Below are 25,830 nucleotides of genomic sequence, written 5' to 3' on the forward strand. Positions count from 1 at the left end.
AGGATCGTTCTCGGCCTCCTCCGCTTCTCCATCGAAGAGAGAGAGAAAGAGAGTGGGAGGGGATTCTTCTGAGACTTTATACCGGACAGAATATAAAAGGCCGAGAACGAGGTGCTAAAAATCAAAATATCTTGACAATCCAAAGATTCCAGAAAGAAATAGTTCACTAAGTTCAGGTCATATATCTCATCTACTCAGATTAAAACATCATGGGGTTTGGGTGTTTGGGGTTTGGGGTTTGGGGTTTGGGGTTTTAGGGTTTAGGGTTTTAGGGTTTAGGGTTTTAGGATTTAGGGTTAAGGGTTTAAGGGTTTAAGGGTTTAGGGTTTAGGGTTTTAGGGTTTAGGGTTTTGGGTTTTGGGGTTCGGGTTCGGGGTTCGGGGTTCGGGGTTCGGGGTTTGGGGTTCGGGGGTTCGGGGTTCGGGGTTCGGGGGTCGGGGGTCGGGGGGTGTTAGGTATTAGGTTTTAGGGTTTAGGGTTTAGGGTTTAGGGCTTTGGTTTTAGGGTTTTAGGGTTTTGGGTTTTGGGTTTTAGGATTTTGGGTTTTTGGGTTTTTGGGTTTTTGGTTCGGGGGTTCGGGGGTTCGGGGTTCGGGGTTCGGGGTTCGGGGGTTCGGGGTTCGGGGTTCGGGGGTCGGGGGGTGTTAGGTATTAGGTTTTAGGTTTTAGGGTTTAGGGTTTAGGGCTTTGGTTTTAGGGTTTTAGGGTTTTGGGTTTAGGGTTTAGGGTTTAGGGTTTAGGGTTTTAGGGTTTTAGGGTTTTAGGGTTTTAGGGTTTTAGGGTTTTAGGGTTTTAGGTTTTGGGTTTTGGGTTTAGAGGTTTAGGGGTTTTGGGTTTGGGGTTTGGGGTTTGGGGTTTTGGGGGTTTTGGGTTTAGGGGTTTAGGGGTTTAGGGTTTATGGTTTAGGGTTTTAGGGTTTTAGGGTTTAGGGTTTAGGATTTTGGGGTTTTGGGGTTTTGGGGTTTGGGTTTGGGGTTTGGGGTTTGGGGTTTGGGGTTTTAGGGGTTTTAGGGGTTTTAGGTTTTAGGTTTTAGGTTTTAGGTTTTTAGGTTTTTAGGTTTTTAGGGTTTTTAGGTTTTAGGTTTTTAGGGTTTTAGGCTTTGGGGTTTAGGCTTTGGGGTTTAGGCTTTGGGGTTTAGGGTTTTAGGGCTTTAGGGTTTTAGGGCTTTAGGGTTTTAGGGCTTTAGGGTTTCGGGCTTTAGGGTTTCAGGTTTTAGGGTTTCAGGGTTTAGGGTTTAGGGTTTAGGGGTTTAGGGTTTAGGGTTTAGGGTTTAGGGATTTGTGCAATGCCTGTTATGAGTAGGGATTTGACAAGATAATCATTTATTTTGCCTTGAATACCATGATAGTCCCTCTTTTCATAATTAATCCAACTAAATCCTATAATTTGATTTAGTAGACAGATAAGTCCTAGTTGCCCCTTAAGCTATGACTCCATTGGTCTTAAAACTGTAAATACCTAATATACCCTTAAAACTTTTAAGAAACAACTTGCAACTTCTCATATTTTACCTCACTTCCCTCTTGACCCCATACAGTACTGCCTCCTTCCGTCTTTGTTACCCGCCCAACTACCTCCCTTCACTTCCCTCTTGAACCTTCACCAGAATTCTTCAGAGATAGATGTTGATTGAATCAGCCTTTGCTTCTCAGGGTTCTGCTGTTAAAAAACTTGAAAGAAGAAGAGGCCAGCAGTTGCGAGCAGAAATAAATTGTTCTTGACAAACTTTGGTAAAGATGAACGAAGAGTAATGAACTGTTCTTGACAAACAAATTGATGTCATTTCGTTTACCTTTACTCTCCTTGTATTCCAACATTTTGACATGTGAACTATTTCTGTTTTTTATACTTTTGGTCTTACTTTATTATTTTGCGGTTATGTAGTTTTTCTGTCTCTTCAGATTCCAACCAAGCCTCTGAGCTTCTCTGGGATATTACAATAACCAGTAAAACCATGGAATGCCGTACCGGCCCGTACCGGCCGGTACGGGCCGGTACGTACCGGTCCGGTCCTAGACCGGTACCGGAACGGATAAAAAACCGGTATTTCCTGGTTTTTTATCCGAACCGGCCGGTACGGGTGCGTACCGGCCGGTTCGGAGCCCGTACCGGCCGGTACGGGCCTCGTACCGGTGCGAACCGGCCGGTTCGCACCGGTACGATTTTTTTTTTTTTTTTAGAACCACAGCGCGCGCTGTGGTTTTTGAAACCACCGGTACCGGCCGGTACGGACCGGACCGGTACCGTACCGGTCCGGCCGGCCACCGGTACGCCGACCGGTACCGGTACGGCGGACCTTGAGTAAAACCGTAGTAGAAAAAAGAATTAGTTTCATCAACAAGCACAATTGGCATATGTTTTACTAGTGTTATCTAACCAGCATAACAGATGCCTGTTTTACTGAATGCTTACTGCTAAGCCCAAGTATGTTAGATATATTAGTTAAAACCTGTTCAGGATGCTGGTATGTAGTTTGGCAACGAGCCAGTTGAATTGCACCAGTTATTTTGAAAAGTGCAGTGCTTTTGTTCAAGGGAATTATAGTGTTTGTGTTTCACTTCTACACATCACACAGAGGAATGAGGACTGCTTTTCTTTTTTAAGAAAACAATGTACACATAAGTATTATTTATTAAAAGATATAAAACAGGATCAAAATGGCCCAAGAAGAGACCATCAAAAAATCAGGATAGTTTTTCAAATGCTTTTTTGGGCTTGAGAATGGCATGTAAATGGAATAACTTGTTACTATCGTAGAGTATCATTAGTAGTAGGAACAATAATAGTTTATCCAGTGTTGCTTTGTTCTTTTTCATTCAGGAGACAATTAATATATATGTAGTGTTTCTCTTTGATCTTCTAAGGCATTCAGCTCATTTGAAATTCTTCCTGTCTTACCAATGGTTCTTTTCAAATAATGTTTCCAGTACCATCGCTTCATTTCACATCTAGGTGGGACTTATGTTGGAATCAAGTTTTTTTTATTGCATCTATAACAGAATCATTGGAGCCAATAGCTATTTGCAGCCTCTTCATGGGCTCCATAAAACTACTAGTTATGCATCATAGGAATATTCAATTACTAAGTAAGCCATAGATCACTAGTTATGATGTAATAAAGAGGTTGAGTTACGACCTTAATCCTAGAAAGATGAACTGTGCTGATCCTTGCACTATTGCTGGTATGTAGTTTGTAGATCAGTTAAAATACCAAATTCAGAAAAAAAGGGGTTCAGAACTAGTAAAATCCCAAAGAGAAGAAGACGCTCCAAAGGACTGCTACCAACGACGAAGTGGAAAAAGACCAGGAAACCAAATGAAACTGATAGAGCTATTTGGGAGGAGGGAGGCAATAAGAGAGAATGTCTGTTTTTGCAGTCTGCCAGCCAGTGAAGCTTCATGTTGTTTTGCTGCCTAGTGTCATAGAGGAGCATTGGTGGGGCGGGTGGAAAAGAGGGAAGGAAGCAATCTTGGATGGGATCGGACGCGAGCTTGTTGAGTGGAATGAACCATGAACTCAAGAGGCAAAAGGTCCGTCTTCAGCGGATTCGAATTTGGATGGCGATGTTGCTTCTCGAGTTGAAGTTGCTAATGCCCTATCTTTCTTCTCTACTGCCCTTAGCTATTGCTTTTCGGTTGAATAAGTTGAAGATCTGGCATTCTCCACCCACCTCAGTGGGAAAGCTAAGTGCCCCTATTTAGTAAGATGCCCTCTCTTTCCGCGAATTGGGTATTACTAGCCGATGGCGAATAGTTCTCACAACAAAGCTTAGGTGCTTGAGACTGCTCCTAGCGCGAGACACTTTCGCATAGAATGAATTCGGTAAGGGTAGAACCCCATGAGCAGTAGTAGCTTGTTCGTTAAAAACCGAATGGGTTTATCGGGTATTTATTGTTTTACAACTGAGAGTTGTAACTTAGGCTGATTATTTGGGGTTTATCTATCCACTAAGCAAAATTATAGGACTTAGTTGTATTAATTAAAAAGGATTGTCTTGGCATTCAAGGTAAGGAAAAAGGCCATCTTGTCAAATCCCTTATTTAGTACTATTCTGACTATTCTTCTGGAACAAGTTCTGATAATTCAGACCCTATGATATGCTATCTTTTTAAAGATCTTTTTATGATTATGTATTCTTACCATGTTGAATCAGAATTATAGCTCCAAATTAGCGAGGACTAGTTTTACTTTTAACAAAGTAACACTCTTAAGGGCATTGAGTTCAAATTATTCGTGTCCAAACTTATTCTTCCAAATATTGGGCAATCTTTCTTGATATCCAACAAGGTTGCCCGTCAAATTTCAAAATCCAAATTTAATACTCAATACATTGTTTCATATTCATTATTAACAAGATCTTAAATCACTGATAGAACGAGAAAATTTCTATAGTTGTTCTATTACTTTGGCAGTTTATTCATTAAGGACCAAAATAAATGAAACCTGCTCAAGTTTTTTGCTCTCCATTTTTAAGTCTTTTTGTTTCTTATATGTTTTCTGGCAGCAGTAGAATTGAAGTTGCCTACCAGGAGGCTGTTGCTTTGAAGAGACAGGAGGAGCTCATTCGTGAGGAGGAAGCAGCTGGCCAAGCTGAAAATGAGCTTAGGGCAAAGCGTGGTGCTGCTGAGAAGGACAAGCGTGCAAAGAAAAAACAGGTCCCCCCCTCCCCCCCCCCCCCCAACCCAAAACCACATTTTATGTAACTTATGAATTAATCTCTCTTATCCAGTCAGCTGATAGCAGCATTTGGAATTATGAATCTAGAAGCCTATGTCGTTGGCATAAATGATCATTATTTGGATGCTTAGAGCATCCTGGACAAGCTTTTGTTTTGCTGCAACTCCATGGTCACCTCTTGGTGTGTGGATACTTCGCCATCAAGTTCCTTAGGTACCTATGCACTAAGTCTGGAGTAACAAATGGGAATGAAAGGAGAACTTTGAATCTATTTGTTTGTCAAAGCAGAACCAGCCTTGCCTTTCAGTTAGTGCCACGACAGATAGGCTGATGAGAGTACTGACATCAAGATTTAGAATCAACATTGACATCATTTCTATCATAGTATAATTAGAGGATGCGCTATTAGCAGTACCCTGTTTCTGGACAGAGGGTATGGCTAGAAAATATAGCATCTACATGCTTAGACATTTGAAAATTATGTATGGCCTTTGCAATCAAACTAAATCATGAAGTCCGATAACAATCACTATGAAGATATGACTTTACATTGCTCCTCCTTGGACTTATTTTAACACATTAAGTATTATTTTGTTTAGCTACTGATGAATATATAATTATTAACTGCTGTATCCTTGGACTTTTGGAGCACTCATTAGTTTGCCTCGTTCTAACAGTTCCATGTTGTCTATCAAAGGGCTAAACTCTTGAGCACGTGAGATCTTTTGTGTTCTATCTGTAATTATCAAAGGGCTAACATTTTAAACAGGTATCCTGGTTTAAAAGTTTTCTAGAAGCTCTACACTCTAAAAGCACATCCACTACTGGGGCTTTAATCATGCTCTACAGTACCACACCATCTCAATTAATAGTTTATATCTATATCTTTGGGTATTAAGAATGCTCAAACTTGTAATACACTCATGGCTAAGCTGATAATTCTAGGTCTGATTACAAGCCAACCTCAAAATTTCATCATTTTGTCTTCATGTAACATGCAGATTTGTTTGTACTGCCTAACATTTTTCTGACCCATAAATATGTCTGCCTTGTAAAAATTATTGTAGATCCCATTGGTGTGCAGTGATTGCTACAAAGTTTATTGTCATCTCCATTATCACTTCTTTGAAAAGGTTTCGATATATTTCTCCTTCCTTTTATCTTATAAATCTCGTTCGACAAAAATAGTTACATCTATCTTCTAGCCATTGCTTTTGTCCGGGTCCTTTTTCACCCTTCTTGTTAGTATATCATCATGGTACACCATACCATACTGAACTGGGCAATATGAGGCGTATAATACCAGTTTGGTACAGGTACACGGTATGGAGCACGTACCGACATTGGGTATGCCGTACGACCCCTGTACTGGGCATTACCAACACAGTGATAGGGTGGCACCAGTGCGGAGCCCGGTACCAAGATGGTGTATCTTGATTACTGTGATTAATCATGCTGTGCCTTTTCCCTTTCATCTTGGAAGATATGTCAACTTGTTGCAATTTAGTCTCCAATTCATTGTGATCCGTTCAGCTGTTTTATTTCATATGTCAATATATCTCTAACAAGTAGCTTTCTTTTCCTTCTCTAGATGACCTATGTTGATATGTACAATTTTTTGAATATTTCTGATTAAATGCACAATTTCTTATTCACTGATAAATCTGCTTATTTGTCATTAATTTCTAATTTACTGGTAAAGCTACATATTCATGATTAATTTTTCACTGATAAAGCTGCCTATTTGTGGTTCATTCAGCATTCAGCTGCTTTTTACATAAAGATGATAGTCTATCAATCACAACCAAGTAGTTTAGTTTTTTTTGCTCGAATGATATATGCTTATTTCTACTTTTTATCAAGTTCGTATCTGTATTTGTCATTGATCTGGGTGATAACTATATAGCATATTGCTGTTTATGTGCATTTGTATTCTTGGAGTTAATTCATCATTTATGTTAGACAAAGTCAGATATTGCATTTTCAAGTAAATATTTTCCCTTGCCTTAGCATTGGAGTCATCCTTATGCTATCACAATTATTGCTTTCTACTTTTATGTTTGGCTGTTTCTCAACAATAATTTGGCATTTATATGATATTCTATGTATATATTTGCATAGTTAAGCTTGACAACCAACCATCTGTAAATTTGTATTATGTGATTATGGTAGTTGATTGTTTGATCTTAATTAGCTGCTGATAAGTTTGCACTTTTGGGCTTCTTTTTTTGATAACATGAGGCCGTTTCTAGGTTTAAGAGGTTCTTGGGAGCCAGATTATCTCCTGGTGTTACTTTGAATGGTTAATTGAAATTCATGTCTCAGCTATTAAGCTGCCTGGCAGATTGTTATGTGATTTATTCCTGTAATGACTGCATCTTTTAGGTTTTCTCTCATTTTGTTGGCATTGCTTTCTTTACAAACCCTGACAGCTTGTTCCTGGGTACCTTTGAGTAACAGAATGTGCAATTGTCGTTGCTATAATTTGATATTGTGCTGCACAATCTCTAATTCTTATATGATCCCATTCTTTTCCAGTTCCCATATTGTCTTGTCCTTTTAAGTAATCTTTAATGTGCCGGTGAAACCTTTTTGCACTGAATGAGTTGCAGGAGTTGTGGCTTTTTACCGCTTCTGTCTTTGAAGCATCCATTCTAAACTAACTTTTACACATTTTATTATATTACAGAAATGGAGAAACTGGAATTTGTAATGCAATCCTGTCTTCTTTTTACTATATATATTGTCCAGGGTAAACAGAAGCGGAATAATCGCAAAGGTAAAGATAGAGGAAGGGATGAGAAGTCTGATGCAATGATGTGGGAAAAAGTCCAGCGGCAAAGCCCATCTGATGAAAGAGGCCTGGATGACTTCCCTTCTAAGCAGATGGATTTGGTGATTGAAAGGATTGACACACTGGAAGATGCATCCGATGTCTCAGACAATGGAGATTTTGTTGCTGATGTCCTTCAGCCTGATTTAGATGACAGAGATAACAGCACTGTCAACTGGGATACAGATACTTCAGAGATTCAACCTCCCAGAGTAGCTAGTAGTAGTGAGTTACAAAAGGAGCAAACAGAAAAGAGAAACCCATCTGTGATGGATGACAGCTCGTCAACATGTTCAACTGACTCAGTCCCCTCAGTTGTCATGAATGGACCACACAGGGGAAACGCTTTACCGAACAAAAGCCAAGCCTCACCTAGCAGGTAACTTAAATTTTTGGGTTTGTTTTGTTGATCCGTCTGTGACACTTGGAGAATTTAATTTTGAAAAACAAATTCGCAGAGCCAAAAATCAGAGGAATAAAGAAATACATGAGCAAACAGTTTTTGCTCATGGCGGAAATAATCCCCCATCTAATACTGCTGTTGATGCTGGTCATTCATGTGATGTCTCTAGCAGTATGTCTCCCCAACCTGAATCAGAGGCTGCAGTACCCATTCTGAAGGATCAGATACATTGGCTTGAACAAAATTTGGTTGAGAAGGTGGAGTTGATTCTTTTATTCAAGTTTTTTTGCTTAAATTTATAAGGGACATATGATAACTATAAACTCGTTTATAAAAGAAAATATTTTTATGATAAATTTAAACTCGTTTATAAAAGAAAATATTAATTGCTGCTTCATAGATAGCTATAGCTGGTAATATCTAAATTTCATGTGTTTCTGGTCTTCGTGCAAAGTGAACTCTGAATTCAATCAAGCTTGTGTATATATGTTCATGTTGTAGTTACATAGGGATTACATCTGTAATCTAGTATCTTGTTATCTGCTTGTTGCATTTTCTGATAGTCGAACTTATCCCTTATCATCGTTTTGCAAATTGAGGGCTTCATAGGCCTCAACTATGAGAGTAACAGGAATATCAAATATGAACTTTGAAAGTCACTGGTATATCAAATATGTACATGGATTATTCCCTGTTTATGATGATGTTTGCAGGACTGTTCAAATACTTTTGTAGAATTCGAATTTGTAGTTTCTGTAGCCACTCATATTCTCCATGGTTTTTTTAGCAAGAATTATTCTAAATACTGGTAACCATGTTGCTTCAAATTTTACCAATGGCTCCAGTGTTTCATTATCTTTTCCCAAAGATTTTGCATGATGTCTGTCTTCTTTCTGATGGACGCTTTGCAAGACAAATATAAAAATATTAATTTGAGGAGTGAGTAATCACTGCAAAAATTTCATTAATTTTTCTTCAATATTCAATAACTTGCTTTCTAAATGTTTTTGTATGTAATGGATATTTATCCATTTCGCCTTACATTGTTAAATGGTTATTCCTGATCCTTTTTTGTTTTTAAAGATTATGGTCCGTGGTTTGTTATAATTGAAAACTGCCCCTCAATGCCTTTTTTGAGTTACCGTGTCTTCTAGAAGCTGTTCTATCTGAAATAGGTTATTGGTTCATGTAGATTTCATGCATTACATATTATTACATTAAGTGCTGAATGGAATGGCATAGCATGATATATATCGTGTCAATACCTAAATGGCATTTGGCACCATTATAGCATGTCCCAATTCTTTGCATCATGGTTCGTTGTACCAGTGCATACCATCCTGTACCATACCTGTACCAAGCCGAGCCTTGGTGCATGGCTGTACCGAGCCTTGGTATGCCGAACTGATCCCCATACCGAACGTACCGATATTGTATCACTGTGGTATCGGTACAGTTTTCTATACCGAGATGGCGAACCTTGCTTTGTATATTACAGTGTTGAAGCATGCCAAGCATTTGCAGCATTGTATATTGTGCCAGTGCCTTGCACATTACTGGCATGCCATGCTTAAATCCTTGTATATACTGCCTCCCTGTCTCTACCACGTGCTTCTTGTACTTGAAAGCTGATCTCATGTTTGCCTTTTCTTGTTAGAAATTTCAGATTTTATAAGCCTTTGCATACTTCCTTAATTAAGGGAGATAATCTTAATCTTGGATACTTTTGCAACATTCAACTTTGTCCTTTTATCTGGCACATTAATGGAGCTTTCGACTTAACATTGTGATCTTTCATGAACTTATCCCAGGAGGAAGTTGTGACCCTACAAAAGAAATTAAATGTCAAAGATCAAGTTGATGTGGAGAGGCCTTCTAAGACAAGGACAGCAGGATCATCCTCTTCTTCATCCAGTCCTGGGAAAAAGCCACCTTACATTCTACAGCAGCCAAAGCAATCCTATGAAACAACAGCCATGGCATCTGCCACCACTGCTTCCACCTTGGCCATGGCCGAGCCAGTTTGTAGTAAAGAACCACCATCAAGTAGCACACCCCAAAATGATAAACCAGTTCCTTCAGCATCAAGATCGCCAAAAATTTCCTCCAAATCTGAAGCTTCAAGACACACTATTCAAGCAAAGAGCACCAATAGTCCCAACCAAGCAACTACAATGTCAAGGCCTTGCAGTGCCCCTCTCAATCCAGCACCAAGACCAGCTGCCCCCATCGTTTCTACAATTCAAACACTGCCCCTACTTTCACGCTCTGTAAGTGCAGCAGGTCGGTTGGGTGCTGATCCATCTCCATCTGCCCCAAGTTACATCCCTCAATCATACCGAAATGCCATAATGGGTAAAACCACCATGGGTGCAAGCCCAGCTGGTTTTGCTCATCACTCGACTTCCTCTGGCCAAGGTGTTGGGTACTCTCAGGCGCCTTCAGCTTTGGTATCATCTGCATCTGTGCTTCCACCACAGAACTCTGCTAGGAAGGAGCAAAGTTCAGGTAGACGAGGATTCATTTTTGGGTCGGTTAAGCCGGAGACACTCTATGGCCAACCCCCACGGAAAGATGACTGCGCATGTCCAGAACCTAGCAGCTGTGGTGGGCGGTCCAGCTCAAATGATGTAAGCGACATTGAGAGGCTTGACATTTATGGAGAAATGCAAGCGAAACATCCTTCAGCAGAGATTCCTTCGAGTGCTAATTCATATCAGGCACAAGGGGTGGTTGCAGATGAATTCCCCCATCTTGATATCATCAATGACTTGCTTGATGAGGAACAAAGCAATGGAAAGGCAGCAAATGGTCTCCACCACCATCATCACCACTCTTTCAGCCGCCAATATTCCTTCCCTGGCGATGCTTCTACAGCCGACTTTGGCCCGTTAAATGGCTCCTGCCGGTTTGACCAAGCTGAGCAGTTTGGTGATGAGGGATTCCAGAGAGTCTATGGCTCTTCTAATAGCTCGGTTCATGGGCTGAGGGAGGGGCATTTTTCACAGGCCGACCTATCGGCCTATGTGAATGGCCAGATGGATGGAGTGATGCAGAACCAGTGGCTTTATGGCTGCACTGATCTATCGATGCTGAATTTGGGGACTGGAGATGCCAATGGGTACTCATACCAGCTCCCAGAATATTCTAATTTGGTGAGTGGGGTAAATGGGTACATGTACCGCCCTGCCAATGGGCCTTGAGGGCACAGCACATGTAAGGATTCATCATTTCGATCGTAATAATGTTTGTAATCAAGGTAATTTGCGAGAACATGTTGTAAAGAATGGTTCTGCATTTCCAATGGCTACTGCTTCCAGGCTGTGTTGAAGGCCCTTCTGAAGTTTTCCTTGCGTCCTAGAAAGCACAAGTATTAATATTCTCTACTGCAGAGGTAGGACAGCTGATCGATCGTACTTTGTTTGCAGCGAGGAAAATTGCCCGAGGGTGTAGCTAATCCATGCAACCGTACTAAACGATGGTGCACACCGGAGGTCGTTGCCGATGCGAGGGAATTTTGTCCTTCATCTTTTCATGGATTTCTGGGTTCTTTTTTCTTCGGCTCCTCTTTGTTTCCTTTCATGAATTAAAATTTTTTGATGGGCTCCATCGTGTTTGTTGATTTTTGGACGATTAGTTATGAATGTTAGGGGAGACATCATGTCAAAATAATCAGATAGCAGATGGACGATTACCGTTGTTATCACATTAGAAATTAAACAAGCATTATCCCTCAAATGCGTCTTTCATTTCCCTCTCTAAGCCAGTCAGGGAGGATTTGTAGGGTCGGAGGCCTAATTGGTGGAAGGGGAAGATTTGTAGGGTTGAAGCTATCTATCCTTCATTATTGATCCCGTAAGAAAGTGAGAAGCCGTTGAAGTGGATAGATCCTAGCATCGAGAATTGCTACAACCTCAAGTACAATAGCTGGGGTCGTTGATGAAATCGAGAGGCCGTTGGACGATGCTTGATGGCCAGAGGCGTTGTCTTGGTGAGGAGATGCCCTCAATTGATGCCGAGCACCGAAATCTATGACCTAATGGTGGGCTAGGGCATCCCATTTGGGATATGTATTATATTTTTATAAGATCTGCATTTAGACAGGCTAATCTAAACTGGAGCCCAACCTATTTAATAGGCAGGCTCATATTTTAGGCATGACCTGGTTCATCGGGCTAAAAATTCAAGCTCAGGCCCATTCGAAATGTTCTAGGCTTGAGTGGACCGGGCGGGCGGTGTGGCTCATGAACACTTTTGCTGTGCCAATACCAATAGTCATACTATGCTTTAGTATATTACTATACTAATTTGTACCATTATTAGTAACCTACCGGTATAGGTATTGAGTTCTAGTACGTCAATCACTGAGTAAAAGATTTTGGTTGCTAGCATCTAATTAATATATTGGTTGCAAGGTTATAATTATAATCACTTGTTTGGATAGTCTAATGCAACCTATAGAGTTGTGTAATGATTGACATTTGCTTTGTTCAACTGTATGATCCCACATATAGTTATGTTCACATGACTCATTTCTGAAGTGCCTTTTCTCATTAACCTAATAACTTTGTTGGTAATTGCTTATACTTGTAAAGGTGATTAATATCTTCTACCCTTTTCATTACTTAACATCATATAGTATTTGTGCTTCATGCAATACCATCATCATTATCGCTTAATTATTTTAATACTGTTAGGTGGTTTAATTGTTTTAAATTAATGATGCTTTATATCATCAAATTTGGTATTTTATGGTCCCTATGCACTTTGCTTGGGTGAATCATTTTGATGTGTTTGATTTAGTAATCTGGACTCTTCATATTGACATGAATCTTGGTGACATTCCGATTCTGATATTTTGATATGCAATTAAAGATTTGTGGGAAGCTTTGTGGAGCTGCAGCTCGTGAAGGGAATGATACAATATTTCTTGGGAACATTGACAAAAAGTGGAAAAAAGAAGGTGTGAGTATATTCCTCATTTTTACTTAGCAATTTCTTTGTAGTTGTCAATAATACAAATACAAGCTAGAATATGCTGTTATTTAATGACATATCCTCAAAGGTCTGTTCTCTGGCTGAGTTATTTTCTTTCATGTTATTTGATAAGCAGGTCATCAACCTGTTAACAGAAAATTAGAGTTGAGAAGATCGACACTGTCACAGTCATGGCTGATCCTAATAATGCAGATTCCAATCATGGATTTGCATTTCTTGAAATTGAAACTAACAGAGATGCACAAATTGCGTACAAAAAACTTCAGAAGAAGGATGCTCTTGGAAAGGGTCGGAATATTAAGGTTGCTTGGGCTGAGCCATTGAATGATCCAGATAAAGAGGAGGTCTCCCCACCTTTCTCCACCTCTCCCTCTCTCTCTCTCTATCTTTCATTCACACCCCTCCCTATTTTCCCGTCGCCTGTGATGGCTTTGATAATTTTAGGCCATAAAGTATGATGTGTTTGAAGTTTTAATTTGCTCATTGTGCTCTACTCCATAACATCAAAATCTGTTTTATGGTTTTTGCACCTAGAGCTTACCAAATGGCTTTTTTCGTGTAATTTGGTACATAGTTTTAGAAATTGCAAGCAATTAAAACTGTTATATTTTTTGTTTTTTATGCATCTTTTACAAGGTTTATACTTTATATAGCAAAGAAGACTATCATTTTCTTCTCTGAATGGAGTTTTATGTGTTATAATGCACCGTACTTTTTTACTTATGGCTTATGACTTGGGTTTTAGAACCATGGCCACACAATCACACATGCACATTCTAAGGCACAGGCATGTTAAAAGTTTTGCTGTAAATTATGCTTAACAGTTTTAAACACCGTAAATTATGGCTTATGACTTGGGTTTTAGAACCATGGCCACACAATCACACATGCACACTCTAAGGCACAGGCATGTTAAAAGTTATGCTGTAAATTATGCTTAACAGTTTTAAACACTGTAATGTGGAAGTCATTTTGGGTTTTTGTTAACTTTCCAATTCTGTGTCCAATTATTATGGGCTAATTGTAACAATTTTCCTTGCATCTTTGCATTATTCTTAGGATGTTGAATAGTGTTCAGATAGTGAACTGTTTATTAGTTTGTTCAATTGTCTGATAGTATAAAGTGATGTGGTCTACCTTAGGCATGCACAGAATAAGTTCTCATCAATAACGGTTTTTCTCTTTCCAGCTTCTACTTTTCACTCGTAGCAATTTGGAGCAGATAAGCATTTTCACTTTGGGATCTTATGTGCATGATATGACCTGATGTGGGGTCGGAACCCCGACACCAGCCCACACACCGGGCGAGCAGGGAAAGCATCAGCGTCCTCGCCGAGGTATTGTCCGCTCTGGGATTGCCGCTTCGGGTCTGCGGGAGGTCGCCCAGGGCCGTGGCCCAATGACAGTCCCAATGACAGTCCCGAGCCCTGACGGCGCGGGGGTCCGCGGAGGTTGCCCCCTACCCTCACGGTTTTGTCCCGCAAAAGTGCCCTCGGTGAGAAGAGGTGTTTGCACCCCCCATTTAAGGCACAGACCTTTCCGCTGATTATCCGATGTGGGACTAAAGTAGGAACCCCATCCCACAACACAGCCCCCCAAGCGGGAAGGTCTGTGCGTGGCCGGGGCCCTTCCTCTAGCGCCATCTGATGTGGGGTCGGAACCCCGACACCAGCCCACACACCGGGCGAGCAGGGAAAGCATCAGCGTCCTCGCCGAGGTATTGTCCGCTCTGGGATTGCCGCTTCGGGTCTGCGGGAGGTCGCCCAGGGCCGTGGCCCAATGACAGTCCCAATGACAGTCCCGAGCCCTGACGGCGCGGGGGTCCGCGGAGGTTGCCCCCTACCCTCACGGTTTTGTCCCGCAAAAGGGCCCTCGGTCGTGAGAGAGTGCTGGAGCAGCTCAGCTCAGAGCGATATGGTATTGTCCGCTTTGGGAACCGTGGGCGCTTTGGCTCGCACGGTGGCGGACCCACCTGCAGGCGCGTGGCTGCTGGACAGGTGTCCCTCACGGTTTTGTCCCCCCGTAGGGGGCCCTCCTACCTCCAGCCCGTGGGCCTTCGGTCGTGAGAGAGTGCTGGAGCAGCTCAGCTCAGAGCGATATGGTATTGTCCGCTTTGGGAACCGTGGGCGCTTTGGCTCGCACGGTGGCGGACCCACCTGCAGGCGCGTGGCTGCTGGACAGGTGTCCCTCACGGTTTTGTCCCCCCGTAGGGGGGCCCTCCTACCTCCAGCCCGTGGGCCTTCGGTCATGAGAGAGTGCTGGAGCAGCTCAGCTCAGAGCGATATGGTATTGTCCGCTTTGGGAACCGTGGGCGCTTTGGCTCGCACGGTGGCGGACCCACCTGCAGGCGCGTGGCTGCTGGACAGGTGTCCCTCACGGTTTTGTCCCCCGTAGGGGGGCCCTCCTACCTCCAGCCCGTGGGCCTTCGGTCATGAGAGAGTGCTGGAGCAGCTCAGCTCAGAGCGATATGGTATTGTCCGCTTTGGGAACCGTGGGCGCTTTGGCTCGCATGGTGGCGGACCCACCTGCAGGCGCGTGGCTGCTGGACAGGTGTCCCTCACGGGCTGGAGGTAGGAGGGCAAAGCGCCTACGGTTCCCAAAGCGGACAATACCATATCGCTCTGAGCTGAGCTGCTCCAGCACTCTCTCACGACCGAAGGCCCACGGGCTGGAGGTAGGAGGGCCCCCCTACGGGGGGACAAAACCGTGAGGGTAGGGGGCAACCTCCGCGGACCCCCGCGCCGTCAGGGCTCGGGACTGTCATTGGGACTGTCATTGGGCCACGGCCCTGGGAGGTCGTGAGAGAGTGCTGGAGCAGCTCAGCTCAGAGCGATATGGTATTGTCCGCTTTGGGAACCGTGGGCGCTTTGGCTCGCACGGTGGCGGACCCACCTGCAGGCGCGTGGCTGCTGGACAGGTGTCCCTCACGGTTTTGTCCCGCAAAAGGGCCCTCGGTCGTGAGAGAGTGCTGGAGCAGCTCAGCTCAGAGCGATATGGTATTGTCCGCTTTGGGAACCGTGGGCGCTTTGGCTCGCACGGTGGCGGACCCACCTGCAGGCGCGTGGCTGCTGGACAGGTGTCCCTCACGGTTTTCTGATGTGGGGTCGGAACCCCGACACCAGCCCACACACCGGGCGAGCAGGGAAAGCATCAGCGTCCTCGCCGAGGTATTGTCCGCTCTGGGATTGCCGCTTCGGGTCTGCGGGAGGTCGCCCAGGGCCGTGGCCCAATGACAGTCCCAATGACAGTCCCGAGCCCTGACGGCGCGGGGGTCCGCGGAGGTTGCCCCCTACCCTCACGGTTTTGTCCCGCAAAAGGGCCCTCGGTCGTGAGAGAGTGCTGGAGCAGCTCAGCTCAGAGCGATATGGTATTGTCCGCTTTGGGAACCGTGGGCGCTTTGGCTCGCACGGTGGCGGACCCACCTGCAGGCGCGTGGCTGCTGGACAGGTGTCCCTCACGGTTTTGTCCCCCCGTAGGGGGGCCCTCCTACCTCCAGCCCGTGGGCCTTCGGTGAGAAGAGGTGTTTGCACCCCCCATTTAAGGCACAGACCTTTCCGCTGATTACCCGATGTGGGACTAAACTGGGAACCCCATCCCACAACACAGCCCCCCAAGCGGGAAGGTCTGTGCGTGGCCGGGGCCCTTCCTCTAGCGCCATCTGATGTGGGGTCGGAACCCCGACACCAGCCCACACACCGGGCGAGCAGGGAAAGCATCAGCGTCCTCGCCGAGGTATTGTCCGCTCTGGGATTGCCGCTTCGGGTCTGCGGGAGGTCGCCCAGGGCCGTGGCCCAATGACAGTCCCGAGCCCTGACGGCGCGGGGGTCCGCGGAGGTTGCCCCCTACCCTCACGGTTTTGTCCCGCAAAAGGGCCCTCGGTCGTGAGAGAGTGCTGGAGCAGCTCAGCTCAGAGCGATATGGTATTGTCCGCTTTGGGAACCGTGGGCGCTTTGGCTCGCACGGTGGCGGACCCACCTGCAGGCGCGTGGCTGCTGGACAGGTGTCCCTCACGGTTTTGTCCCCCCGTAGGGGGGCCCTCCTACCTCCAGCCCGTGGGCCTTCGGTGAGAAGAGGTGTTTGCACCCCCCATTTAAGGCACAGACCTTTCCGCTGATTACCCGATGTGGGACTAAACTGGGAACCCCATCCCACAATATGACCCATTAGTCTCACAGAAGAATGTTGTTTTTATGTTTCTGATGTCTTTGATTAGTCACTGATAATTTCTTGTCAAATCTTTACTGTATTGATGTGGTGATCCACATATCTTGCCTTTGTTCAGATAAAATCGGTTTATGTTGAAGGTATACCATTATCTTGGAATGAAGACAAAGTGAGGGAATCCTTCAAAAAATTTGGGGAGATTGAGCGTATCATCCTTGCACGTAATATCCCATCAGCTAGGAGAAAAGATTTTGCCTTTGTTAACTACACAATGCAAGAGGCTGTTGTTTCACGTATCAAGTCATTTGATAAGGAGGAAATAACGAAGAGTGGCTCAAAGGTTCGGTATTGATCTATTGAATGATAATACGTTATACCCCCTTTTTGATTGATTTCAGCGGTCACTTTGTGTTTCCTTTGTCCAGGCAAATCTTAAAGTATCACTAGCTAAGCCTGTGCAAAAGGGTAAACAGAACAAAGGAGGGTCAAAATCTAGTAACAAGGACAGAGAAGCTCAAGGCAGTCCATCGTGAGTCAAAATTTCTTCAAGCCTCTGCGCTTCTATTTGTATCGCTGAATTGTTTTTTAATGTTTATTTATTGAGCTGTTTTGTTCTTCAAAACAATGCTCCTGAATCTTGTTCATCACCTAAAGAAATTAATACTACAAGTTAGTTCCTTGTGGTTATTAGGTCCAATATTAGCATTGTTGTATCTTTTTGATGCATGGTTTCCCTCTTATTGAGATTGAAGAATTTCTAAGAACGGCTGATACTGTCATTCCAACAGAATGGCCATAAAGAACCAACATTACCCGATAAATATGCGGTTGTCTATTTAAATCTGTTTCATTTGTTTGCTCATTCATTGTAGCAATGAGTTGTTCTTTTTCCAAGAAGGAAATTCCTAAGAAGAAGACCGAACCCAAGGAAAAGTGTTTGCATTGCAATGAAGACGACCATTGGAAAATGAACTGTCCTATCTACATGGAGAATATAAAGAGCAAGAAGGGAGACACGCCTTCTGAAGGTATGTCTAATATGCATATTATTAAAACTAATCTAATAGTTTTTTCTATTTCCAGTTGGGTTATAGACTCTGGTTCTAGTGTTCACTTGTGCACTACCATACAGGGTTTAAAGGAAAGTAGAAGGCTTATGGAAAGTGCAGTAACCCTACGGATTAGCAATGGAGCAAGAGTTGCTGTCGTTGCTGTGGGGACCTATCCTTTGCGATTACCGTCAGAATTTAGTTTGATACTTAGAGATTATTATTTTGTACCTAGTGCTAGCAGAGATTTGTTTTTTGTATCTTATCTTGCACAGGAATATTTTGAATTCAATTTCAATAAAGACTACCGTTCCATGTATTTGCGAAATAAATTGGTTGCACATGATTTCATGATTGACAGTCTCTATCACTTACATATGGCTGTATCTGTGAACGTATATGAGCATACAGTGAGTACCATAGGATCCAAAAGATCTAGAGATGAGGCGAGCACCCTCTTTGTTTTTTTTCCACATTTTTTAGGGAGTTGGGGAGCAGAGAGCAGCCGACAAGACTTAAGCTCGGTGGTAGTTTGGAGGATTCTTAGATTCAAATGGGTTGGTGTTTGAACTAATGAGAGTTCTTGAACTTGAATGAGACAATGTTGGTAAGGAGGATAAAAAAACAAGATTTTTGGATTAATTAGATGCAGTGCTATCTGATAAAGATCTTCAAAAACCATATTGTAAGAGATTCTTACAACATTTCCTATAGAAAATAGTGATTCTAACAATATAGATATATAGATTTTAATAGCGATATAGTTTTAATGCCAATTCAAATAAAACCTACACACTATATAATAGTATGCAGAACAGCATGAATACTTGCACAATAAGATTGGGAGCCCCATGTTCACCATGAACAAGTACAAATAGTAATATAAAAAAGAATTTTGAGAAGATTAAATTTAGAAAAATAAATTTGCGGAGAAAACAAATAAAGTTTATTAATAAATAAAAAAAAGTAAAGGGGCATCTTTTCAACTTTTAGCAATTTACACTGGAACCCAAAACTTAAGTTTTGATTGCAATATGGCCTAGCCATCCATTCGAGCTCTAGCATCGTTAATAATGAGTGTGGAATGACTAATATACTCTTGAGCTCTAGCTCCCAAAACTATTCCCTAAACTAACCTTTACAAGCACCCGGATGTATGTTATTTAATCTTACACCATTGTCCCAAATATTATTATGAAACAAGGGTACTTCCATTTTACATCGTGTTTGGCATGTCACTTCAGCCAAGCAGTACAGAGCTACACTACGGTGGGAACTATACACAGGGTTGGCATCATCTCCATCTACTTAGTACTATTAAAAAAAGGCTCCCAAACTTATCTCCATCCAAACTTTTGCTCTGAGCATCAAAGCTTTCGTGAACCATTATCCCTGAAAGAACTAGATAGTTATGCTCCTAGTGAGGCGTTAGATCACATTACACCCTTTCTTCCTTGCTTTACTAGTCAATAACCAAAATGCGAACAAGATCGCTAACATCATGCACAATTAACCATCTAGAAAACATTGAAAAACACAAACTTGGAACAAATTTTGAGGAGGGATAGGAAGGCTGGAGAAGACAGTACTAGAAGTGGTAAGTAGCCAAGCGGAGAAGATAGAGTAGAAGCATCACTGCATCAGAAAAAAACATCACTAGAAGCAGGTCCCTTCCTCGATAGCGGGGCGGCCGGGAAGCCCATCCCCATCAGCTCGCGGCCACAATGCCCTCATGCCACCACATGAGAAGCGAGCGAGCGACAGAGAGAGAGAGAGGCGGGTTGGGACGGGAGAGGTGAGGAAAGAAAATGTTGGAAAAATGCAATAAAAAAATAGTGATGCCCCAATTTTTTTTCTCTTTACATGATTAAATAAAATATCACTTACCAAATAACAATAATCTCTATAAGCCACTCAAACAATTAACAAGTAAAATAATCAAGCAATTCACATACAAGAAGCAACATAATTTTTTAACGTGAAAATCCTTCGATATGAAAAAAAAAACTATGAAGCCAAAAACTTTTACTATTTAGAATAATGAAATTACAATAGATCCTCTCTAATTCAACTATAGGTCGTACCACATCAATAAAATTTAATTTTAGTTTTTGCAACAAGAACATTCGTCACAGATTTCAACAATAAATAGCAACATAGAGGATAGATCTCATCAAGTATTAATGCTTGAAATAATCAATAGACAAGACTTTTTAAAAATCCAAACCATTCAATCCATAGCACTCAATGTCGGAAACAATATACTGAAATTTCAGCCAAATCTAAATAAAATTAACCATCCAATTATCCGATAAAGTAGCACTTTTTTTTTTTAATTTTTTTACCATTTTTCGCAAACTACCAAACTCTCTGGTTTCCACGATTACCTCACCTCTAAGTCGGGAGGTTTTAAACTGCCATATTTTTTTTTTAATTCAAATGAGATGGAGAAGGGACCACACCAATAGGGAGAAAATAATGCTCTTTTAAGTTTCCATAAAAAATGTAAATCTGAGAAAAAAAAGGAGGGAAGAGATAATAAAAGATATTGATGGAATTTTGTATTTAAACTTATATTAGGGGGAAATTACAGCTCCTCAGATACACAGTTGAGCCATGTTGCAACTAAAATCTAAATTTGAGGTTTAAAAAATTTAGAAGTTTCGAAATGTAAGTATAAATCATAAAAAGTTGGGGATGCGTTGCTGTAATTTTTTCTAAAATAAATTTATAAAAATCAAACTAATATACACAGCTTCTACTGCATGAATGTGCCAGAAAAGCTCTTTCTAACGATGTGCACGAATTCATTAGCAAAGTAGCTAATGTTTTGATACAACATATAATTTAAATCAATTAAGATCAACTCCTAACACCATGCATATAGGATGAAAGCTCTCTACTTGTTTACTATATCACACACTCTTCAATAAAGAGACCAAAACTCCTATTTCAATAATAAAACAAAACAACAATAAGGATAGAAAGTCCTTTACCTAGACTGCTATAGCACCGCTTTGCGCTATAACCAAGTTAGTCCTACATATAGGAGTCTCCTACCTTAGTTAGAACTCTATGCTGTTCCAAGTGAAATCTAAGTCGGTTATACTGCAACTAGAACAATACTAGAATAGAAAACCTTAATACTCCCCCTCAGCATCAACTATCTCATCACCATGCCAAATATAACATCAAACATTTGATTGTTGCCAACGAATGCCTAGCAGCCATATTTTCCTGCCAATATTTGATATGGTGCTTGCACCCATGAACCTGCATAACTACTTTTGTATATGCCCGCAACCATACATCTATATGTGGTTGCACTTTAGTAGCTGCTCTCTGACACTTTCTTTCACTTTGATATTAGTGCATTTTCGCTCAAACATATTTGCACCTCTAACACACTTGTACCCATATGGTTTACCATACTCTATAGCTCTATGCACCTCCATGTAACCGCCTCTCTCTAAACATGGAAATAATTCTCATGTCTATTGCTCAATCAATGCTACGATTGGTGTTGCATCAGATATAATCTTTTGGCTCCTTTTGAGCAACTTCAAAATAACTCTCTCTCCTACCTTATGGAATCCCAAGGCGGTACATGGATCATCATCATGTATATCTTCATTGGTTGCAGAGACGAGCATCTTGCTGAACTCATTTAAGCATGCAGATTATTTAAATTGGGCAGCAGATGTTTCTGAAGCTAATATGAGATGAAACAGAAGGAACGCACACTGTTGCTGGTTGGGATGCTTATGATGACTAATTGTAGTCATAACTTCACTAGGGTTGGAGAACTACATCTATTTTGAATTGGACCAAATCGAATTGACCACTTGAATCATTAAGCATGGGGAAATATTAACTTGGATTAAGCATGTGTTTGCTTGGACTCTCAAATTCTTTCAACAACTTATATCTAATAGATTCTTCTTATTAACATACAATTGTATTCAAGTGCATCTAAATTTAAGGCTGCAATGGCATACAGATTTTTTTTTAATTTAAGCAAAAATGTTTTGTTCATTTTGTTTCCTCCGTCAAAGATCAAAGAAACCAACAAAGAGCACTGAAACAAAGATAAATTTGATTCTAGTATCTAAGTTGTGTCATAGTTCTATGATGTAGTTTTATATATGGATCCAATCCGGATCCAAATTTGTCCGAGCTCAAATTTTTTAGATTGGGATAAAGTGACCCGATCCAATCCGAATAATTTATTGGGTCAAAAACTGCAGCTGTGGCTCTAAGTTGATTCGATCTTCTATTAGGTTGAGTCTGAATTCAATATTAAAATCCGAATAAGAAACAGAGTTAGATCGAGATCACTCATGATCCAGTCTGATCCGATCTATTTGCATTTCTATATCTATTTAGAACAAAAAACAAAACAAATGAATATAATTTTTTTTAAACAAAAAAATGAATATATTTTTTTTAAACAAAAAAAAATGAATATAATTTTTTTTAAACAAAAAATGAATATAATTTTTTTTAAACAGGTACAGTTCTAAACTCTAAAATTCTAAACCCTAAAATTTTAAATTTTAAATCCTAAATTTTAAATTCTGAATTTTAAATTTTGAATTTTGAACCCGAGGGCACTGAAACATTCAAAAACCTCTGAAACTAAATTTTGAATTTTGAACCCGAGAGCGCTCAGACATTCAAAAACCTCTGAAACTACCCTGATTCAATTTCTTTCATCCATCCCTCCGAGTCCGACTCTCCCTCCCGACATTCAAAAACCCCAAAACCCTGGCGGAACGAGAGAGACGATCCAAGATGTCGATGTCGAAGGGTTCGAAGATGCTGCAGTACGTCAACTAGCGGATGCGGGTGACGATCCAGGACGGCCGGCAGCTGGTGGGCAAGTTCATGGCCTTCGACCGCCACATGAACCTCGTCCTCGGCGACTGCGAGGAGTTCCGCAAGCTGCCCCCTCTTCATCCGGGCCCAACGCCAAGAAGGAGGAGAGGAGTGCGAGAACCGCCGCACCCTTGGCCTCGTCCTCCTCCGCGGCGAGGAGGTCGTCTCCCTGACCGTCGAGGGCCGCTCTCCCCCGGACGAGTCCCGCGCCAAGGCCCACGCCGCCTCCACCGCCCTCGCAGGCCCCGGAATCGGCCGCGGCGCCGGCCGCGGCGTCCCCACCGCCCCCCTCGTTCAGGCCCAGCCAGGTCTTGCCAGCCCCGTCCGCGGGGTCGGTGGCCCAGCCCCTGGCATGATGCAGCCCCAGATCTCCCGGCCCCCCGTGCCGCAGCTCTCTGCCCCGCCCGTCTCCTACCCGCAGGACGTCTGCCCCCCTCAGGTGCGCGGCTTCCCCTCTCCCGTGGCCCCGCCTGCGACCTCCCGTGGCCCCGCCCGCGCCCTTCCCCGTGCCCCCACCCCAGTTCGGGAAGCGCCCTGTGGGCCTGCAACCCCCTCAGATGATGCACGGCCCCCCACCACCGCAGAGGCCCGGGATGGGGGCTCCTCCACCCGCCAGGCGCGGGATTCCTCCGCCGCCACCGCCTGGTGGAGCGGTCCCGGTGTTTGCCCCGCCGAGACCTTGGATGCCGCCCTCACCGCCGCCAAACCTGTAGCGGCAGCAGCAACCTCCTCACAACCTGCAGCAGCCACAGCAGTAGACAGTAGTGGTTACCAGGGTACGCACTCTCGTTTTCTTCCCTTTTTTTTATTTCTGTTTCTTTATTTATCAGTCAAATAAGATCATCTGTGATGATTGCTCTGTGTAATTTTGCATATATCAGAGTGATTAGAACAGACTAGGAATTCTTCACTTTTGTAAAGTTGATTTTGATTACCAAATTATTTCTGAATAGGCATTCTAGATTATTATTAGGAGTTTGGGGTTTGAGTTTTGGGGCTGGAGGTTTTGGATTAGGGTTTAGAGTTTTAGGATTTAAGAGTTTAGGGTTTAGGTTTTAGGGTTTAGGGTTTAGGGTTTAGGATTTAGGGTTTAGGGGTTTAGGTTTTAGGGTTAAGGTTTTAGGTTTTAGGTTTTAGGGTTTGTGTTTAGGTTTTAGGGTTTAGGTTTTACGTTTTAGGGTTTAGGTTCTAAGTTGACCCGTTCTTCTATTAGGTTGAGTCTGAATCTAACATTAAAATCCGAACAAGAAACCGAGTTAGATCGAGATCACTCATGATCCAGTCTCATCCGATCTATTTGCATTTTTATATCTATTTTAGAACAAAAAACAAAACAAATGAATATAATTTTTTTAAACAAAAAAAATAAATATATTTTTTTAAACAAAAAAATGAATATAATTTTTTTAAACAAAAAATGAATATAATTTTTTTAAACAGGTACAATTCTAAACTCTAAAATTCTAAACCCTAAAATTTTAAATTTTAAATCCTAAATTCTAAATTCTGAATTTTAAATTTTGAATTTTGAACTCGAGCTCATACATTCAAAAACCTCCGGAAACTACGCTGATTCTATTTCTTTCATCCGTCCCTCCCAGTCCGACTCTCCCTCCGACATTCAAAAACCAAAAAACCCTGGCGGGACGAGAGAGACGATCCAAGATGTCGATGCCGAAGGGTTCGAAGACGCTGCAGTACGTCAACTAGCGGATGCGGGTGACGATCTAGGACGGCCGGCAGCTGGTGGGCAAGTTCATGGCCTTCGACCGCCACATGAACCTCGTCCTCGGCGACTGCGAGGAGTTCCGCAAGCTGCCCCCTCTTCATCCGGGCCCAACGCCAAGAAAGGAGGAGAGGAGTGCGAGGACCGCCGCACCCTTGGCCTCGTCCTCCTCCGCGGCGAGGAGGTCGTCTCCATGACCGTCGAGGGCCGCTCTCCCCCGGACGAGTCCCGCGCCAAGGCCCACGCCGCCTCCACCGCCCTCGCAGGCCCCGGAATCGGCCGCGGCGCCGGCCGCGGCGTCCCCACCGCCCCCCTCGTCCAGGCCCAGCCAGGTCTTGCCAGCCCCGTCCGCGGGGTCGGTGGCCCAGCCCCTGGCATGATGCAGCCCCAGATCTCCTGGCCCCCCGTGCCGCAGCTCTCTGCCCCGCCCGTCTCCTACCCGCAGGACGTCTGCCCCCCTCAGGTGCGCGGCTTCCCGTCTCCCGTGGCCCCGCCCGCGCCCTTCCCCGTGCCCCCACCCCAGTTCGGGAAGCGCCCTGTGGGCCTGCAACCCCCTCAGATGATGCACGGCCCCCCACCACCGCAGAGGCCCGGGATGGGGGCTCCTCCACCTGCCAGGCGCGGGATTCCTCCGCCGCCACCGCCTTGTGGAGCGGTCCCGGTGTTTGCCCCGCCGAGACCTTGGATGCCGCCCCCACGGCCGCCAAACCTGCAGCGGCAGCAGCAACCTCCTCACAACCTGCAGCAGCCACAGCAATAGTGGTTATCACAGTACGCACTCTCGTTTTCTTCCCTTTCTTCTTTTTTTTTTTTAATTTCTGTTTCTTTATTTATCGGTCAAATAAGATCATCTGTGATGATTACCCTGTGTAATTTTGCATATGTCAGAGTGATTAGAACAGACTAGGAATTCTTCACTTTTGTAAAGTTAATTTTGATTACCAAATTATTTCTGAATAGACATTCTAGATTATTATTAGGAGTTTGGGGTTTGAGTTTTGGGGCTGGAGGTTTTGGATTCGGAATTAGAGTTTTAGGATTTAAGAGTTTCAGGATTTGGGATTTAGGATTGAAATGTTTAGGGCTTAGGATTTAGAGTTT

At 43.1% G+C, this 25,830-nt stretch overlaps 2 protein-coding genes and 2 pseudogenes across 3 annotated transcripts; all 4 read left to right on the plus strand.

Moving 5' to 3' along the window:
• Nucleotides 1-1,242: 1,242 nt before the first annotated feature.
• On the plus strand, nucleotides 1,243-11,257 carry LOC103698654 (TNF receptor-associated factor homolog 1b-like). Of its 2 annotated transcripts, XM_039121211.1 has the most exons (5): nucleotides 1,243-1,747; nucleotides 4,509-4,656; nucleotides 7,430-7,890; nucleotides 7,970-8,171; nucleotides 9,726-11,257. In XM_039121211.1, the coding sequence occupies exons 1-5, from the start codon at nucleotides 1,737-1,739 to the stop codon at nucleotides 11,115-11,117; spliced, it is 2,214 nt and encodes a 737-aa protein (XP_038977139.1). In that variant the 5' UTR covers nucleotides 1,243-1,736; the 3' UTR covers nucleotides 11,118-11,257. The 2 variants fall into 2 exon arrangements, with proteins under 2 accessions (XP_038977139.1, XP_038977138.1); XM_039121210.1 differs by lacking the exon at nucleotides 1,243-1,747 and having other exon boundaries at nucleotides 2,939-4,656.
• A 1,825-nt stretch (nucleotides 11,258-13,082) lies between these two features.
• LOC103712081 (RNA-binding protein 47-like) lies at nucleotides 13,083-17,609 on the plus strand. Its single transcript, XM_039121208.1, has 3 exons — nucleotides 13,083-13,256; nucleotides 17,195-17,416; nucleotides 17,502-17,609. Exons 1-3 carry the CDS (start codon nucleotides 13,083-13,085, stop codon nucleotides 17,607-17,609), a joined length of 504 nt encoding a protein of 167 aa, XP_038977136.1.
• A 5,178-nt stretch (nucleotides 17,610-22,787) lies between these two features.
• Nucleotides 22,788-24,074, plus strand: LOC103698655 (annotated as a pseudogene).
• A 499-nt stretch (nucleotides 24,075-24,573) lies between these two features.
• LOC120107776 lies at nucleotides 24,574-25,708 on the plus strand (annotated as a pseudogene).
• Nucleotides 25,709-25,830: the final 122 nt, after the last annotated feature.

The sequence above is a fragment of the Phoenix dactylifera genome, unplaced genomic scaffold, assembly GCF_009389715.1.
Source record: "Phoenix dactylifera cultivar Barhee BC4 unplaced genomic scaffold, palm_55x_up_171113_PBpolish2nd_filt_p 001013F, whole genome shotgun sequence".
Lineage (NCBI taxonomy): Eukaryota > Viridiplantae > Streptophyta > Magnoliopsida > Arecales > Arecaceae > Phoenix > Phoenix dactylifera.